The 18,972-nt window shown below is 40.2% G+C and overlaps 1 protein-coding gene across 1 annotated transcript; it reads left to right on the top strand.

Moving 5' to 3' along the window:
- Positions 1-3,295: 3,295 nt before the first annotated feature.
- On the top strand, positions 3,296-18,929 carry FAM177A1 (family with sequence similarity 177 member A1). Its single transcript, XM_033063023.2, has 5 exons — positions 3,296-3,408; positions 7,471-7,647; positions 13,781-13,847; positions 15,554-15,651; positions 16,470-18,929. The coding sequence occupies exons 1-5, from the start codon at positions 3,340-3,342 to the stop codon at positions 16,680-16,682; spliced, it is 624 nt and encodes a 207-aa protein (XP_032918914.1). The 5' UTR covers positions 3,296-3,339; the 3' UTR covers positions 16,683-18,929.
- The last annotated feature ends 43 nt before the right edge of the window (positions 18,930-18,972 follow it).

The raw sequence follows: 18,972 nt of genomic DNA, 5'->3' as shown, positions 1-18,972 counted from the left end.
TTTGGCATAGATAATATAATGCAAATGTGCTGTTGGTGCTCATTTGTGGAGCATTTTTAGAATGTGGATGTTCTGTGCTCAGGTTTGCACAAGACTTTGTTGTATAGAAGTCCATTTTTCTTCCCCTGTACACAAAGAATCAAGGGACTGAAAAAGTACAGGTACACAGATACCAAACTGTCTCATATGCTGAAGATGATCTTCATACCAGGCTGCCAGTTAAGCAGTTCTTTTGTTCTAGAAATAATTTCTAAAGCACATTAGGTAGAATTCTGCGCTGGTACTGAACTTTAAAACAGAGAGATCTGTATCTAACAGAGCATACTGCCCCAACTCAGCTACAGTCTCCTCATCATTTTGTATAGCAGTTTAATATTTCAGTTTACTTTGTTGGTCTCAAAAGGGTAGAATCCATGCTTCAGAAACTAGGTTAGACCAAGATGAACCTTGAAATCCAACATAGATGTTGGCAAATACGGCAAGATCTTTTATCCTTATCTAGAGGAAAGAGGTTATGTTGTAAATTTTAATGGACAGTAGTGTTTTTTGTAAATGGACACCTATTGCCGCTGTCTAGATGAAAGTTAAATGCAGTAGTTAAAACAAGTGGGTCCCTCTGTCAGTGAGTTTTCTGAGATGGTGGCAGCTATCAAGGAATGTCTTGTATATGAAATTATACTCTTGCACTAATAAAATGTAAGCTATGCTGTAATGTAGTTTATAATGTGAAACTATCTCCTGCTTGATTAATGGTATGTGTTCAGTATATAGAGGATGCTGAAAAGTCTTTAAGTATGCTAACTACCTCAATGCACTGCATTTTATGCATAGCATTAATCTGTAAAGGGATCAGTTAATTTGAATCTTTGTATTTTAAATATAACAAAAGAATGAGTACTTGCATATCACCAGCTTGTTGGTTGCTGTCCTCAGCTACTGAAGTGGTGTGCTTACTAAAACCTGAATTTTCTTTTTTATAGGATTTTCATTTCTTGAGCACTATAACCCAATGCAATATGCAAAACCATACTGGAAAGAGTGTGAAATCTTGGTTTGAAATGCAGTCTGTAGGAGAGAGTGGATGGTTAATGCTTTTTATGGAAATTAAACATGAATAGGGATATTGAGGATGAACAGTGAAGCACTGTGCTCCAGGACAGGCTCAGTCAGGGTGTCAAGTTACCAACAATTAACTCTATTTTCAGCCTGTGGCCTACATTTAGTTTTAACTTTTAGTTCATCATTTCCAAAGTACTAAAACTGCAACCAGATATGAAGAGAGCTGTCACTAGCGGAGTTGCCAGAGACAAGGGCAAGTTGAGAGTGCATTTCCTTTAAAGTATAACATTTCAGATGTTATTTCTAAGATATATGCTGGAATGAGCAAAGTGTATCTTGCTCTTACCTTAGCAAGCCAGGTAGAAAATACTTTGGAGCCTGTTTAGAAAAATTGCCTGAGGATCTCAAGTCTGGGGGAAAAAAAACATCCACGATGGAGGCGCTAAGAACTGTACAGGAGCACATCTAAATGAATTGGTGACTTACATGGCCTTTCATAGCTTGATGCAAATAAAAGTCTCCTGGCAAATGCGTAACAACACTCCCAGCACTGTTTTCTTGCATTAGTGGTTTTGTACTAATCTTCTACAGCATCTCAGAAAAGTCTGTAGAAAAGCTTTCTCTAGCATAGAAGAACCTTGAAAAACTAGAGTTAAGCAAAACTTGCTGCAAATGCTCGGAAGACTGAGGTCGGTCTTCCTGTGTATATCGTGCTGTTGCTGCTGTCAGACAAGCTTTTGTGTGAGCTGTTTGAGCTCAGGCTGCTGCTGAGCAGCCTACTAAGAGGAAATGATGGTCAATAGATAGCTGTGTGGTAGAAGCTGAACTATTAGCACACGCAAACAGCTCTGGCATTGTTAACTCTTAACCTTTCCATAGGACATTAATGTGCTAAAGTTATTAAACTTGTCCAAGTTGTAAATGCCAGTTGTTCTGGAAGGTAACAGATTTAGTTTAGTATGACTGTACAGGTGATATAACCACAATGGAGGTGAAGGAAAGCAAGTTGATTTGTTGATGATTCAATGCTGCTCTTGAAGAGCTGTTACTGTATTCCAACCAGTCCTTCATTAAACAGAATGTATACTCTGGGGTAAGAAATATTTATGTATGCTAACATTAGTTTTGTTTCTTTGCAACTTTAAGTGATGTAAGTTTGTTGTGATTCCTTAAGCAGATTTTGAGCCTCTTACTGTCTACAATAATACTGTAACCTTTCATTCTGTAATCTTTGTTTCTGTAATTGTACATTGTATGTCAGCCCTTTTCACAAGGGAACATTTTCTGCACCTGTACTTTACGTGGGCTTTTGTCATGGGCTCTGGATTACTCTTTGATAATAGAGACTTTCTTAGCCGTAAGAGCCCATATGGTGCTACAAAGTGTAATTTTTTGAAAACAAATCTTAACGATGCAGGATTGAAAGACGACTCTTGCTGTCATGTAAGTGCATGTTACAGCCCTTGGTTTTAAAAATGTTTCAGATGCTTCTATCTCCAGCTGTCCTCACTGGTAGTTGACATTTCCTGATGTACATTTTGCCAGGATCAGCATACAATGGAGACAGAAGAGCTCTCACCTCTCCCCAGGAGCAGCTGAGCAAACATCTTACCTGGCAAACATTTCTCCCACCCTCCTGGGCATGGATATTCTTTTCTCACCTGGCCGCAGCCCAGGGGCCAGGGCGCTTTTGGCGTGCATTTCTTTATTTTTTCAAGGCTTCGTTCTCTACACTGGGCTGAGTTGCCTGAACCACCACCCAATCCTGCAAGACCCCTACCTCCTGTCAAGGAACTCCATCTGCTTCTTAAAATATCATTCTACTATTTTGCAGGGCTTCACGCTCTTCTGGGGGAGGTGATGTGCGTGTTGCCCCAGACCATGTGCTTTTCCCTCAGCGCAGTGGGGGTATGTTTCCGCCTCTGTGGAGGTACGGCTGTCCTTGGCAGCCCGGCTGCCTCTGGCCTCTCCCCTGCCTCCGTCCCGGGCCCGGTCAATGCCGGGCTGCGGAGAGAACCGAAATGACCGAAGCCGGTGTGAGCAGCGCCCAGCCCCGGCCGGGCGGGTCCGGGCTGCAGAGAGAAGCCAAATGACGGAACCCGCTGTGAGGGGTGCCCCAGTCCCGGCCGGGCGGGTCCGGCTGCGGAGCGCGCCCAGCCCCGCGGGCCGCAAGCGCCGCCCCGGCGGGCGGTGTGACGGGCGGTACCGCCCGGCCGCTCCGCTCCCCGGGCCGCGGCGGGCCCGCTGCCGCCCTCCCCCGGCGCCGCGGCGGGCGGGAGGATGGAACAGGGGCTGTCCGCCATCACCCTCTACTGCGCGCCCGCCGCCGGCACCATGGAGCCCGAGCAGGTGAGCGGGCCGGCAAGGCGGCTCTCCCGGCCGCTGGGAGCGGGCGGCGGGGCCCGGGCGCTGCCGCTTCCGGAGCGGGGCGAGGCCGCGGCGGGGCCGGCCGGGGCGGGGGTGGTGGCTCGGCCTGACCTCCCGGGGCTGTGCGGGGCTGGGGAGCCCCTGCTCCCCGCAGTGACGGGGGGTGCCGTGGCCGGGCTCCGAGAGACGAGGTGTGTGCCAGCCAGCCTGCCCTTCCATGCGGTGCGCTGTAATTACAGTCAGCGCGGCGGGCACGCGTGTCTCCGGTGTCCCTTGCTCTGGGCGGACAATGCCTCTGACAGACGAGCCTGGTGAGTGTTAAAGTGAGACAGGTTTCCACTTCCCTCCGTGCTGTCAAGTTGGCGAAGGCGTGGGAGGTGATCAGGGCAGCAGCTCTTAATTACAGAGCAGCCGGGCGAGCTCGCCTGTCCCTGCCCGGCCGCTCCTCGTACCGGCCTCGGCTTCGCTCTGGGTGTTGTAGGCGCTGCCGCTGCCCCTTCCCCGCTTATGGCTCCTTTCCAAGGCTTGTTGGGAGGGTGTCTTTACTAATAGTCGTTCTCCAGCTCTGTCATCTTGTTGTCTTTTGTTTCTGAAAGACTCATGCTGTTTAATTTCAATTGGAAAGGGTGGAAAGTCAAACAAGCAATATGAAAAAACCCAAACCACTCAAGCCTAAACATCTCCCTCCTTTTGAACCCTACCAAAAAAAAAAAAAAAATCAGTAAGACAGCCAAGACACAATGATATACCTATTACTTAGCTATTGCCAGCCTTCTAGTGACTAACAGTATCAGGTCAGGAGATCTGTGCAAACTGAATTGCTTATCTTTCTCATGGAGCGTGAACATCACACACTTTGGTGCTTTGGGTCATAAGTTCTTACAAGGATTCCTGCATTTGACAGGTTAAAAGATGCCAAAGTGAATAGCCTGGTCTCCCTATTACTTTTTACTTTAATTCTTCATCTCCTTCATGGAACTTATGTTATTGCATCACCTGATACTACTTGTGTCAGCTCTCCTAGCTTGCCTGTGGGTATCCGGGAACACCTTATCCTTAAATGTAGTTTATTTATTTTGGCTTTTTGTATGTGGACTAAAATTATTTTGTGCTGGGTATTTTGACAGTGAGTACCAGCACTGTCAAAAGATTCCCTGCTCTCCTGTTTCTGGATATAGGGTGAGATAGAGTGGGTGTAAAGAGGGTAAACAAGGAACATGAGTTTCAGATCCTGACTGCCTGACAGGCAAGGTTTGTATGTGGCCATAAAGCCAAGAGAAATTCCAAGAGGACATTTAGAAGAAAGGGGAAGTTGCCTTACAGTGTTTACCGAGTACCTTAAGAGTGTTAGCTAATGTGGCAAAAGCACAAGTCACCAGCCTTGGTGTCTAATAGGTGCCGTAACAGAAGCCAAAGTAAATACTCTGTGACGTGAGCATAAATACTGAGTCTTTCAAGACATATAATGTCTTAGAGAAGGAGGAGCCTGTGGAAAAATAATGAGGTCAGAAACCTGACTAAAGCCATGCACTAGAAGAAAGATCATTGTAAAAACTTCTGGAAAGAAGGAAAGATAAAAAGAAAAAAGGAAAGATAGAAACTTGGAAAAGATCAAATTTGTCAAGGAAGATCAGAAGTATAAATTCTCAAACAAGAAATACTGTAACATTTGAGCTATAAAGTGAATCTAGGTGATAACTCTAGAATAGATCTGCATTGCCACAGTTTTGGAAAGATAAAATTTATTGGTGCTGAGCTTTCTGCTGGTACCTGGAACAGTTGGCTTTTATTGGTGCTGTGCGGGCAAAACGTCAGAGGCCAGTGATGACTAAAACCCTCACTCAGGTTTGTTGACTAGGTAATAACCAAAACAGGTGACATACTTTATTTTATTTAATAATGTAGGACTTTGAGCCAGATTAGCAAGGGAACCAGATTCACTGTTCCTTGGTGAATCCTTACTGTCTTGAACTACTGCATTTGTCTGAAATGTTGTACCAGTACCAGCTACATGGAACTGCTTACTGTAGGTAGTGTGAGTGTGGGATGGGTGTTCAGGGAACTAAAGCTTGCTTTTAAGACTTGAAATATTAAACAAAATTTTTTAAAGTTAAAATATTTGAAGCATTTGCCCTAAATGAGCCAAAATCAGATGAGGAGACTGGGCTTTTAGAGGAACTCTAAGGAAGGTCTCCCATTGCTTGCTGTTTTAATCACAGTGATGCTTATGATGTGTTCGCAATAAACAGTGCTCTTCAGTACTGTGACTAAATATAAAACCAGTGACATTGTATGGTGCCAATAAAGGAGTGTGGAATGTTCATGAAAAGCTGATTCTGTGGTGCTTTTTGCACAAAAAGATACAGAATCCAGTCGTAGGAAGTGGCACTTTTCTAATGGCAGCTTTTCTAATGGCAGCAAGGAGTGCTCCCTGTGCTCAGGTTGCTTTGCTGTTTCAGCATTTATGTTTTTATAGCTTTGCTCTGTTCCCAAGACTGACAGACAGCAGAGAAACTGCACCGGGCCCCAGATAGTCAGTTTTGTCTTTCCACATGAAAGTGTGCTTCTGCCTGAAAATACAATCCTGTTTCAGCTGACTTACCCCATTGAAAACTTGCTGCTGGATTCTGCTCTGCTCAGGAAAGTGCCTGAAATGTCATGAAGACATTCTACCATGGCTAAAGAAATGCTGGGGGAGGCTGAGATGACTTGCAGTTTTGAGAAGCAGTGGTACAGGGCTCGGGGAGATGATGGATGGGAGTGCTCCCTCTCCATGCTGTGGAGCTCAGCATGTGATCTCTGCCTCACTCCCTCTTCTCTGAGCATCAAAAGAATCCGTGGCTGGAATGGAGGAAGCCGTTCTGCTCCCCAGGACCCTCTGCTGCCTCTCTCTCCCATGCCCACTGTCTCTCCCGGCTAACCAAGCCTGCTTGCCTTGCAAAGCTGTGTTGTGTAATCTAGCATGAGAGATGAGGATGGTGATGCTGCAGTTTTTTGCAGCAATTAAGGGATGTCTTACAACAGTGTGTTAAAACATGCATTTTTATCTATAATTTTGAATTTGAATTTCTGTGGAGATCATTAGGTTTGTATGGGAAGAAGTTGGAAATTGGAATGTATTTTATGCAACCTGGATTCTGCACACATTAGGCATGTCATTCCTTATGATACAGTTTCAAATTACATGAGCTCATGCATTTTTAAAAACCTTCATGGTATATTAAGAACATGTGGTTGGCATTTCATAACCTCTGTGGCCTTCTCTACATGACAGAAGTGTTTTCAGCACAGTTTTGTGCATTTGATGCAGTAGCATCTAAAAGCTCTACCAGGATGAAGGCTCTATTTTGATAGTTGCAATACCAAACCTTACTAAAATTCTCTGCCTGCAGGAGTGACTAGCCGGAAGATGTATTGACTGGCCTTTGAACTAGAAGTATATATTCTTAAAGCTTGTGACCCAAAGACTGCATTGTAGCATTCAGCAGTGGAGAACACAGCCAGACATTGTACTTCTCACTTTATATGTTCTTAGCCACAAAACTAAGTGTTGTCCTTTTACCCTGGTCCCTTGTACTAATCATGGTTGCTGATGAAAGCCCATGGGGGCAGATCCCTTGGTGCATCTTTTTAAAGCTTGAGCCTGGCTGCTGAGTTATTCAGCTCTTTTGTGTTAAAAGTGTCTGTCTGAACTTGCAAAGAGGTGGCTACAGCCTATGAACTGCTTGATTAATTTAATGAGATACTAATTCCAAACACAGCACTATTTCTAAATACTAAAATTTACGTGCTTATCAAATTATTTAATGAAACATGCCCCCACCAGAAGAAAGCTTTTTGTTACTTTCAGAGAAGGGATCAGTTTTTACATAACTGCAAACAAGAATGTTTCAGTCGTTTACCTACAGGCAAGCTCTTATAAATGTCCTCTGTAAATGCTAACCAATCTAAAATATTTTAAATATCTCATGAAGTTTATTAAGGGTGAACTTTCCAGTTCCAGAAGTATGTACTTGATATAATGATTTTTTTTTTCCTTTATAGCAACTTTCAAAGGGAGATAGTGGCTTTGAGAATGTGGAGCTGGGTGTCATAGGAAAGAAAAAGAAAATCCCAAGGAGAGTTATTCATTTTGCAAGTGGAGAAACAATGGAAGAATATAGCACAGATGAAGAGGAAGATGAACAAGAGAAAAAAGACCTGTTGCCACCTGTAGATCCTGTAGGTATTTTACTTGATAAATTGCTACTTCTGGTTTACTGGGCAGCTATAAACATTTTATACTTAATTTTTTATATCACAAATCTCATACAGTCTTTAGTATTATAAATTCTAATAATTTGATTGGCTTAATGGACTCAGAAATCTGTGAAAAGTATTACTGGGAAGTTTTGTCCTGGAGTTCTCCTCCATTAAAGTTGCCTTATTAATTAGAAGTGGGTTTAATTTCTTCGCAGTTCCGGTTTGTCCTCTCCAGCATTTCTCTTTCTAATAATATTTGCCTTGTATCTCCTTCACTTGTACTGTTGTTAAAAAAAAATTGCAAGGGAGACTTTTTTTCCTTATGTTTGTTGACAGTGGAGAGTTAAACCTGTAATTTAGGGTTACTGTAACAACAATTTGATATAATTAAGAGTATAGGAGGGAAAGAAAGAGATGACTTGCAGAAATAAAGGAAGATGTGCTGGTGTGTGCTCAGGCAGCCAGGAGCTCATGGCTTTGTGCAGCAGCTTGTCCTGCCTGGTTGCACACTGGAGGCAGACACTGGTGCAGAGCTGCTTCTTCCCACACTCCAGAGAGGAGTCCTTGCGTGAGCAGAAAACAGTGCCCTGCTTTCTACTTGACATTGCTGTTGAAATTACTCCTGCACCATTTTTGGGAATCCATAATTAAGAAATGTTGTGGTTGAAGCTTTCTATTTACTCTACAGTAGTAGGCCCTGTACTTATGAATATGTGTATCCATCCTGGAAGAGCTTGGCTTTCTTGAAGGGACTGAAGATTTTGACTTTCTGCTTATGCTGTTCTGAAGAAGTGGTGGACCATAAGAGGTTTGCTTTGACTGTCAAGCAATACCTCTGTTCCCCTCTGTAAATTTAATTTATCTTGAAGAATAAAAAAGGTGGGTTGAGGACTAAGCTCCAGTGAGACTGTGGGAATTCAGGTGGGATTGGGGGTTCCCCAAGTAAAGCTGTTGCATTGCATTTTGTATGGATTGATGGCATTGCTCTCTTTCTTGGTAGGCAGTTACTATATACAACAAAAAATAACATTAGCCTGATAGCAGGTAGGATATTATCAGTATGAAATGCACACAAAGTATATAGTTGGAAAAGAACTGTATTGTAGTCACAAATAGTGAGTAAGATGTTAAGCTGCCTTGCTGGGTACTAGAGTGCTTTTTTCCTCCTTAAGGATCTTCTCAAATAGATGCAGGAACTGTACTGTTAGGGTAATGTTCAGATATCTTCAGAGTGAGGTCTGTTTCCCACTAGGCAGTCATGTCAGATATCCCTGGATGTCTGAGAGATTTTTGTTCCCAAGTATAATGATCAGAGAACAAAATGTGTACAATTTTTTGTGCCATTTCCTGACAGTAGAAGAGTTCCATGGTGATGCACTGATGGAAGGCTCACAAGCCTTGGTGTAGGTGTTGTGGGGGCAGACATGCATGCTGCTGTGCAAATGGACACTTAGCTAAAGAGCCCTCAAGTGTACACAAAAGCCAGGAATGCTGCATGGTTGTTCCCCTCCTTTCCTAATACAGATTTCTTTTTTGAATACCAAAAAGTATATTTTATGGTGTACTTAAGATTGTGTTATTCTCCTTTTGTAGTTTATTAAATCCTTAATTTTGAATACACTTTTTAATAAAAGGACCCCCCCAAACCAGAGTAGTTTATTGTGGAGCACACTATGCCTTAATATGTATTGCTTTTTACCTCAGACAGAATGAACTTGATTAGAGCAAGGGTTGCCATTAAGTGAGGTTTACTTTATCTCCTGCATGGTTTGTGTATCCCAGCTGAGCCACACAATTGAAGAAATGTTAGTCCAAGCTGAGCTTTGATGTTTTAGCCAACAGCTGCTTTTAAAATGGTTTTTTGGTAAGATTTCTATAAAAGCAATTAAAGAGTCTGTTTGCTGAGACCAGCATGTCTAAAACTTGTTATCTCAGTTGGGATACAAAAAAGTATGTTGCAAGTAATAGCTGTTTCTGGACCAGTTTATTTTTAGAAAAGGCACATTTAATATTTTCAATAGAAACTTTCCATCATGGAATTTCAAAGCTCTGCTGGTATTAGCATACTGGAAGTTTTTGAATGAGTTTAAGGGAAACAAATATTGTGCTGTGTTGTAAAGAAATGTCTTCAGTAAGTACCTTGATTTAATTGTGTTTTAAAGCTAAGCAGGTAATGTCAATGAGTTTTTTACTAAGCAAAGTAATATGTATATATCTTGGTAATGCTATAACCAGAGCACTTGGTGTGATAGATTTCTATTATTCATAACAAAACAAGTTCTCAAAAAGAACTGGGTTTTAAATTTTCTTTGAAACAACTTCTGGGGCTTCTATAGGTCAGCACTCAGTTCATTAACATTGTTGGACTGGGTGTCCATTCTATTGTGTTTTGTATTTTTTAATCCAGAACACAGGATATTATTTTTTTAGGTAATAGGATTCAGTATTATCTGAAGGTTCTCACACTGAAATTCAAATGCTTTAATGGCACAAATGTATTTTTTATTCTAAATGTTTGCACTCTATATGTATATGTTCTTTTGGGTTTGTCCACCAAAGCTTTATTTTGTGTCAGTTAAGAAGCTATTCCTTCTGTTCATCCCTGGAGGGACACTTGGTGTAAACCTTTTGCTGCATTCACCTATCAGATGAGTAGGCAGAAGGTGGAGTGTAAGTCTTCACAGAGGAACTGTGAGCAACATGACTGTTAGTGTGGTAGCTTTAGAATCCATCCCAAGAAGACATCTGCAACAAAGCTTCAGGAGAAATTCAATTTTATTAACCTTCAGTGCTCAGAAAGATTGAAACACATCCTTGCAGGAAGGTTTTATTGATATCCTGTAGTTAAAAGGGCCTTAACTTCAAATAGCAAAAATTTCTTTCCTGAGGACCATCAAACTCTGATTTTCTTCTAAGAATTTGAGGATGAAGGAGAAAAATTGTCACTGACCAAGTAATAACTACTCATAATATGGTAGAAATTCTTGATGGGGGATGGTATGTGTGTTCCTGATCATATTTTCACTGTCTTGTCTCAGATGCCAAAGTTTTACATGGACTTACACAAAAGAACCTTTTATAGCATTGAACAGTCATTGATTGAACTAATTTAAAATTTATCTTGGCACAGTAAACAATGAAAAAGTATCTATTTGGTGGTGTATATTAACTGTCAAATACAGGATTTTGTTTTTCCTAAATCAGGAAATTATTATTTTCTCATTTTGCCTTTTTCTCTGACAAAAAGAAACCCTACTTACCTTGGAAAGTTTTAATGTTATTAGGGCTGAAATCTGCCAAAAATAAATACATATGTGGATTGTTTAGGAACATGGTGCACTCAGAAATTTAAGGGAATATGTGTGCTCCCTTCAGCAGCCCCATACTAGGAAATAAAATCATGTTCTGTTATTGAACCAAAGGCCCCTTGGTTTTATCAATGAATTGAATCCATTATGTTCATTCTTATTTAAATTAAAATTATACATTAAGATTTTTTGTAATTTAAAAATCAGTTGTGCTTTCCATTTTAACAACAAAATAGTCAGGATAGCTGAATAATCTAATTAAACATTATAGAAACGTCTACTAAAGAGACTGATTGCAGGAGAAATACAATAAACAGTGTATGCATTTCATATTATCCCTTGTTTCCTGTCAAGAAATACAATATTGCTGCATCCTTGAGTTGATTAAAGACTGAAGATGAAGGCTTCTCTGTCTGGCCAAAGGAAGCTGACATAGAGTATCTGGGTATGTGGTTCTGCAGGTCTGTAGGACCTGACTGTGGTATGGTTTTCCAGTTCCCAGCTCAGTGTATTAAAGCTACTTCACAGACAAGGATTAATTTGATTCATTTGTACTGAGCCATTGCTTAACAGCCCTGTTCATGTCTCTGGAATGGTTCCAATTTCCCCAGTACAAGTTCTTGCTTCACATCTGCCATTTCTGCTTCCATCTCTGAGGTGCTCTGGGTAGGCACCCAAATTTACCCTGAAGAGGTAAAGGGGGGAATGCACAGAAAAAGAAGGTGATTCCTTGGATGGGTTCCCTTATTCCTGGTTGTTCCTGGTGGTTTACTCCAAACCATCTCCTTTCTCCTGTTAATTTCCTGTGAAGTATCGTCTCCCATGATTTTATATTGCCTTTTGAGACACTGGGAAGAAAGTTACTTTTTAAATTGAGGAGTCTGGCAAAGCCTTGGCTTGTCAGGGATGAGGAAATGTCTGGTTGGGCTTTATGAGAAAGCAGAGGTTCCCACAAAGCTGAACTTAGAAGTACTTCCAATGTACCAAACTCATTTTTAGCTGTGGTGGGGGAAGAGTAGAAATAGAACTTCTGTGTCTGCTGAGCCTCAGCTGTTACCCAGGTTTATGTTACCACAAATTTGTTAGAATGTTCTGGGTCGGAGTAACTTCTGTCACATTGAAGTTCAGCTTGTCTTTTCACTCTGAAGTATTATGGGGGCTCTTGTAGCTTCTTTCTTACAGCACACAGCAGGCCCTTGTTTGTCCTGTGCCCTGCATGAATGCTTTTTAATCCTGTCACCCCATCATGAAGGATTGTACAGAGCCCTGTCAGTGCCATTATTTGCACCTGTGGCAACAAGCTTTTCCAGCACTTTCTTTGACTTCTTCAACTGAACAAACTCCTGGTTAGCCTGTCTGCCAGCTGAGCACATAATCAGTGAGCTGGAGGTGCTTTTGTGCGAGCAGGATAGCAGCTGGTTTTGCTTACACTCTTACCTTGGCAGGACATTTTCCATATCCCCTGCCAAAAATATATAGCATCTGGCTGTTTGTCAGCTTGCCCAACTTGAGTTTCTGGCTAAACAGACAATTTCTTGCTGCACTGATTTGTAGAGATTATGCTTGGAAAACACCAAAGTCTAGTAGTTTGTGTACATGCAGACTGAGGCTATACCAGATAGTTTCTGTATTGTTTACAATAATGTTGTTTTTCCTGCACAGATATCTTTTAAATAAGATCATAGACAAAGGTTACTACCAAGCCTGATTACAGCAACCTGTTACTGTAAACATGTTTTAGTTCACCATGAAAGTTGAATTTGCTTTTTCACAAAAGGCAAAGCCTACCATTTTTTTCCCCGTTAACTTGGAATCTGCTTTCCCCCTTTTCATGACATGGCTTTGTTTTTTTAAACAGGTACGGTCTCTTCCCTTGATCAAAAGCATAGCCCATTATTTTATAATTAATTCATTCTAAATCTTTAATGTAGGATGTATATATCTACATCTCAGTTTGTGTGGAGGTTGTGGTATTTTTGCTGTAGCTGTGAATACACCCTAGTAATGCAAAAAGCAGTTCCTTTTCTTTGTCTTTCTGGCCAGACCTTCCTAAACAATCTGTATCCCTGGGATCAGATGATCAGATCCTACCCCTGCAGCTGCACACACATCTCCAATTCCTCACTCACATGTCCCATGTTGTGCCCTGGTGTGCAGGCTCTGCAGAGAGACCTCCTCTCTCTCATGCAAATGCTTGAGGTGACAGCTGAGCCCTGTTTTATTCATGGTTCACATCAGCCCAGGGCTTTGCTTGGCAGCCTCTCCATCACTCCCTCAGAGCTGCGATAACTTCCCCCTCCCTCAGGGCTCCTGGTTTTGTTTTTCAGGTGTCATTTCAAGGGATAATTCCTACTTGGTTGTAAATGTTTTAAAGCAGCCTCTTCCTCAGAGGTTTGAAGGTTTGGTTTGATTTTAAACAGTGTTTTACTGTTCACTCATTATTGTAATGAGGGACTTCATTACCTCACTTCTCCTCTTGGCCTGATGGAACTCAGAACGTTGTGGAAAGCTTTTTCTAGTCAGGGATTGAGTTGGCTGCTTGTCACTTCCCAAGTCTGGAAGCAGGAAATAAAAAACAGTGAAAGAAATTTTCCCAGAGGTAAACTATGGTTATATTTATATCTTATGGTGGCACTTTGCTTCACTTGTCTGATCTACACTTACTTTAAAGCAAAAACATTGTAGTAGCTGGAAAACAGAAAACATTGCAGGTCTTTCTTCTTGAGCCATTGGAGTTTTTGCATGTATTATTTTGTGCCATGACCATAGAGCTGTATGTATTCATAATACTCTTGTTCCTGCAGACAACACTCACCTGGGGACCCTACTTGTGGTTTCACATGCTGCGAGTTGCCACATCAACCTTATCAGGTATTGCTTTATTTAATTTTTGGGAAAACCAGAAGGGGAATATTGAAACTCACAAAGTCATGTTGACAGACACTAAATCATCTTGGGGTTCTACTTGTTTTTTCAGAAGTATAAATTGAACTGTATTTAATCTGTGGAGACATACTCTCCTAACTTAGGCACTTTTAAATTTTTTTTTTTTTACTTTCAATAAAACTTGCATGGAAGAATGAACAAAAAATACTCTTTTGATGAACACTTTTCCCCCTTTTTCTTCATATGGAGATAGACTGATGTTGGCAAGGGAATATATTAGTTTTCTATTAGATTTTGTATGGAATTATCTATTAGATTTTGTGTGATGTTAGCTGAAAAGATTGCTGACTGGTGTAACTAAACTGACAGTTTATCTGAAGACAACTAGAAAGTATCCTAAGAACACATCTAGTTGTGTGCCGTACAATGAACTTCTGAAGTTACAAAATAAACAGGACTATTGTCAAGGGTCTTAAACTCACTGTACAGACATTTATTTGACTTGTGGACCTCTTAAAATTTTGCCAAGTTTTAAAAATGCTTGTCGTAGTCTGTGTTCTTTCCAAGGTGTGAAGTATCTTTATTGGGTTTTTTTCCACAAATATTATGGAGTTTCTGTCATTGTATACATAATTCTGAATGTTTTTAGATTTTTTGGCAGTCTGTTGTATTAGTTAACTTACCCTTGTTTTTAAAAACACTTTCTCTCTAATGTACAGTGTAATTATATTCCTTAACACATCTGTTCTTCATATGCAAGGGTAGATATTGTTTTCCTTTTTTTAAGAAGTCCTTTATGAATTTGAAAATCAGTACTTTTTTCTTTGCACTTCAGTTTTGACTCTTACATCTGCAATTTGAACTGGTCTTTTGCACAGCACTCAGGATGCCAGGATATCTGTAAAATTAGTTATTGTGAATGTTCATTCAAGCAGTCAGTGACTGACTTCGAACATTTTTTCCCTGAAGATGATTAACTCATTTGCATCCTTGGGGCAGATTTACAATTTGAAGTGCAGAATATTTGACTTCTTGCTTGCCTTTACTCAACCAGTGTTATCTGTAGTCATCACCATGGTAAAGAAACTGACTGACACAAGCTTTCCCCTGTTCCATACTTCTGACTGCCCTACCTGTTTTAGCAAAGTAGCACTGAATGTAGCCTGCAGCTTGAAAACTGAGACAGCCTAAACATAAATATTTTATTAATCCATTAGTATGCCACACAGAATTTGTTAAAACTGACTTGCATATGCTTTTATCAGTAAATACTGTCTAGTTTGCTAGTACCACTAGATTGAACTGCCAGTACAGTTGGTACCCATGTATTTTTGTCTAACATTAATTTTCAGTTAAAGTTCAGCTCAAGGCTTACCCTTTAACTGATTGCTAGTGAAACAAACTTAGATCCAAAGCTGAAACTAGCGGAATTCAAACACTACCACCATATATATTTTCAATGAACTTGATATTCTTCTCCTTTTGTTCATTCTTTAATCCTAAAGAACAATTATTATTATATTCACCCAGTAATTCCCTAGAAGGAGATTAACCTCACAGATTTTTGTTTTATTTTGTGCTCAAAGTAGGACTGCAGAAAACCATTCAGGAAAGATGGTGCTTATTTTTATAACAAAACTACGTTTAAGAATTTTCTTCTGGCTACTAATCTACCTCTCTTTATTTTTTAGTGTGTGATTTTTTAGGGGAAAAGATTGCATCTGTTCTGGGAATAAGCACACCAAAATACCAATATGCCATTGATGAGTATTACAGAATGAAGAGAGAGGTATGTGTGTGAGCTAGGGTTCTTGCACTCCTTTTCTCTCAGCTTGTCTTCCCTGATATTCTAAAAAATAAAATTTGTGTTCTAGCATTAGAATGAAGCTTTAGACCCTCAATTTCAGCTTGCCTCCAGTTTTCACTTGATGCATGATTAACACTTTCTTATCTATCAGCCCTTTCTCTCCAGCTCATCAGTCTTAGAAACGGGTGGGTCCTGACCTCTGCTCTGTTTCTCTTGTACAATGCACTTCCAAGTCAACACTGTGAGAAAGTTAGGTGGACAGTTGCTGAGCACTGTAAAGAGGTGGCTGCTAGCAATGCACTTTCCAAGTCTAAAACTTGTTCAACAGTGTCAAGGGTAAATTAAACATGAGGTTACCATTTGTTCTAAAGCATAATGGGGCTATACTGATAGGTAGCCAGTGCTTTAGGCAAAAAACCTAATCCTTAACAATATTCATTTAGAAGAGATGGAAAACATATTTAAGGCTTTATTACTTTTTTTTTTTAATTGAGAACTGAAAAAGCTTTAGAGGAGGTGGACCTATCACTATTGCTATTAACTAAAACTGCTTATCTGGATATGAGTTTTTTTTCTGTGTTTGTTTAACGTAGTTTAATCCTTCACTTTTGGTGATTTTTTTTTTTCCTATTATGGGAGTTCTGGAATGTACCTCATCTTATGATCAATTAGTGACTGTTTTCTAGTGGAACAAATGTCCTTACCTTGTAATAGCAACTGCTATGCTCTTACAAAAAGACTTCTAGTTAATCTAAGGAAGTAGTAAATAGTAGTGTATGAATCTGGTTATCTCTTTCTAGGCAGAAGAGGAGGAACAGGAAAACAAGATGTCAGAAGAAGCAGAAAGACAGCATCAGGAACAGCAGAATAAGCCACAAGCTGAAGCTCCTGTCCAGACAGACCAGCCTGGAGCAACAGCATGCTCTTCATTCGTGAATGTAAACTTTGAAAATGAGGAAGATTGCCCGCCCATTGCAGAAAATAAACAAGATGCAGTTCCTGTCCCTCCTTAAGTGTAAAGCTCTGTATAATGTAGGAAATACGAACTGTCAGGTATCACAGTCTGCCTATAAACAGGAAAAATAGGATTATACTTGTTCAGTGAAATACAACTCCTACCATTCTTATTGATCAGGAGAGAGCTAGGCGATGTCTGTTCAGTCTGTCTGCCTAATAAAGGCTGAGGCATTGGGCCAAATTGGCACTTCAGTTAAAATGAAAATTGCACTACAAACATTTGGTCTAAAAATCAACATTTGTATGTGTGAACTAATTTCTGTGTAAAGTGAGTAGAAATGTCTTTTCTTTGAATTGCTGTGACTCTAACACCTGTGGATTGCAGAGGCAGTGCTGTTTCCTACTTCTAAAACCCCGGTTTGCACATTGTTTGCAACTCAGCTCTCTATGAATAGATTAATAGGAATTAATATCCTGTAACTCAAAAGTAATTATAGTCTTTTTCCCCCTATTTATTGTCACTGTTGTATGCATGTATTTTTTTTCTGTTGTTAACACGAGAAAAGTGTTAGATTTAATGTTAATTAGATTAAAGGGTCCACTGACTTTTTCAAGTAAAAAAAACCCAACTTACCAGGAGGCTATAAACATCCTTAAGAACTTAATAACAAGTACCAACACTCTTGGAGTCTAAGTACTCAGCTGCTCCATTCAGTGCTGTAGCAAAGTTCAGAACTAGTATCAGTGTAGAATGTTCTCACTCCAAGCCCAAGAATTAAGAAATCCATGTGCTTGATGCATGCTCTTGGTGGTCCTGGGAAAAAAACTGAAGTCTTGCTAAAAATTTCACTGGAGACTCTATGTAGTACCAGTCTAGAACTATGAATTTTTTTGGACATTGATTACCCAAGTCTGTGTACTTGAGTAACCCAAACAAACTATGTGTTGAATTGCCAGTAAGGGATGTTCAACTGCAGATGGTTTTCACCCTGTTAGCACAGAATACATAAATAACTAGAAACAACAAAACCAAACTTACGACTCTTTCCTTCTCTTAAATAACTATAATGTGTTGTGACACTGAAACTTAAAATACTTAAAACAACAGGAATTTTAATTTTTGCCTAAATGAAGTGCAGGTAGCTCCAGATCTAATACCAGTTAAGGCTAATTTGCTGCAATGACTTTTGTATCTGTAGCTTGTAAAAAGTGAATGATTTACTTTGCAAGAATGAGATGTCATTGCCCCAGCCATTTTCCGTGGACAACTGTTGTAGGTAAAGGAGCAGAGGAACCTCACTAGTTACCATGTAGAACATCACTTCCGTCCTTGAGATTTCTAAAAAAATAGTTTAAAATAGTCCTCAGTGAAATTGGGTGGTTGGGTATCATGACATGTCCCTGGCCTTGCTCCCACTGCCAACTAAGGAACCTGATGTAACACCACAGGCCAGATAACTTGGCTCTTTATTTCTGGAATTAATTACATATTTCAGATGACCCTCTGCCTGAACTAATGTCCTGTACAGCACAAACTCTTCCTCTCATCTATCTGTCTGTAGCTCTCCACCACTACAGAAAATCTAAGCAGGAGGATTCAATCATCAGCTCTAGCCCATCTGTTTTGATATGCCATTCTTTGCCTTTTCTGAATTGTAAGACAGGGTGCCGTACCACAGTGTAAAATCACTCCTTAGCCCTGAACATGTGCAAGGGAGAGCTTGATTCAAAACCTGAGGAATACATTAAAAACTAGCCTATTAGGAGTTCTTATAGCATAAAGAAATAAAACCTCAGATAGCTTGAGTAATAACCTTGACAGCTGAAGGATACTTTGCTTTTCTTCCAATAAATTAATGTCATTCATTTTTTTACCTCCTTTCCCTACTCTTTGTTGTGTAACAAATGCTCTCACTGCCTTCTTTGTATAAAATACTGTATTACTCACTGTGCCTTAACTTAATCCTTCCTTTTTTGCAAACTGTATGAAAGTGGTTACTTTCATATTAGTTTAATTTTTCTGTCAGTGCATTAATGGGTTATTTTATATTTAATATAATTTTTGAACTGGAAGCTGGCTATGGCTTTTCCTTTAAAACCGTGTGGTCTTTGAAACTTTATCTTGTATGCAGGTGCGTGTACCTGTTTACTGTTGTCATCTTTACTAAGTCACACATCCTGGTTGAATATTCAGGCACCAGAATTCAAAAAATCACTTCACCCCCACTCCTTCCTTAGACTCTCATGTAGTACTCTGTGTTCAGCACTACCTCAAACTAATAAATAACGCAGGACTGCAAACACTTCTGGCCTGGAGCTATTGGAATTCTGTCTGAAAGTGGAAGC

The sequence above is a fragment of the Catharus ustulatus genome, chromosome 6, assembly GCF_009819885.2.
Source record: "Catharus ustulatus isolate bCatUst1 chromosome 6, bCatUst1.pri.v2, whole genome shotgun sequence".
Lineage (NCBI taxonomy): Eukaryota > Metazoa > Chordata > Aves > Passeriformes > Turdidae > Catharus > Catharus ustulatus.
The sequence above is the reverse complement of the archived record's forward strand: the minus strand, read 5'-3'. Positions and strand labels throughout refer to the sequence as shown.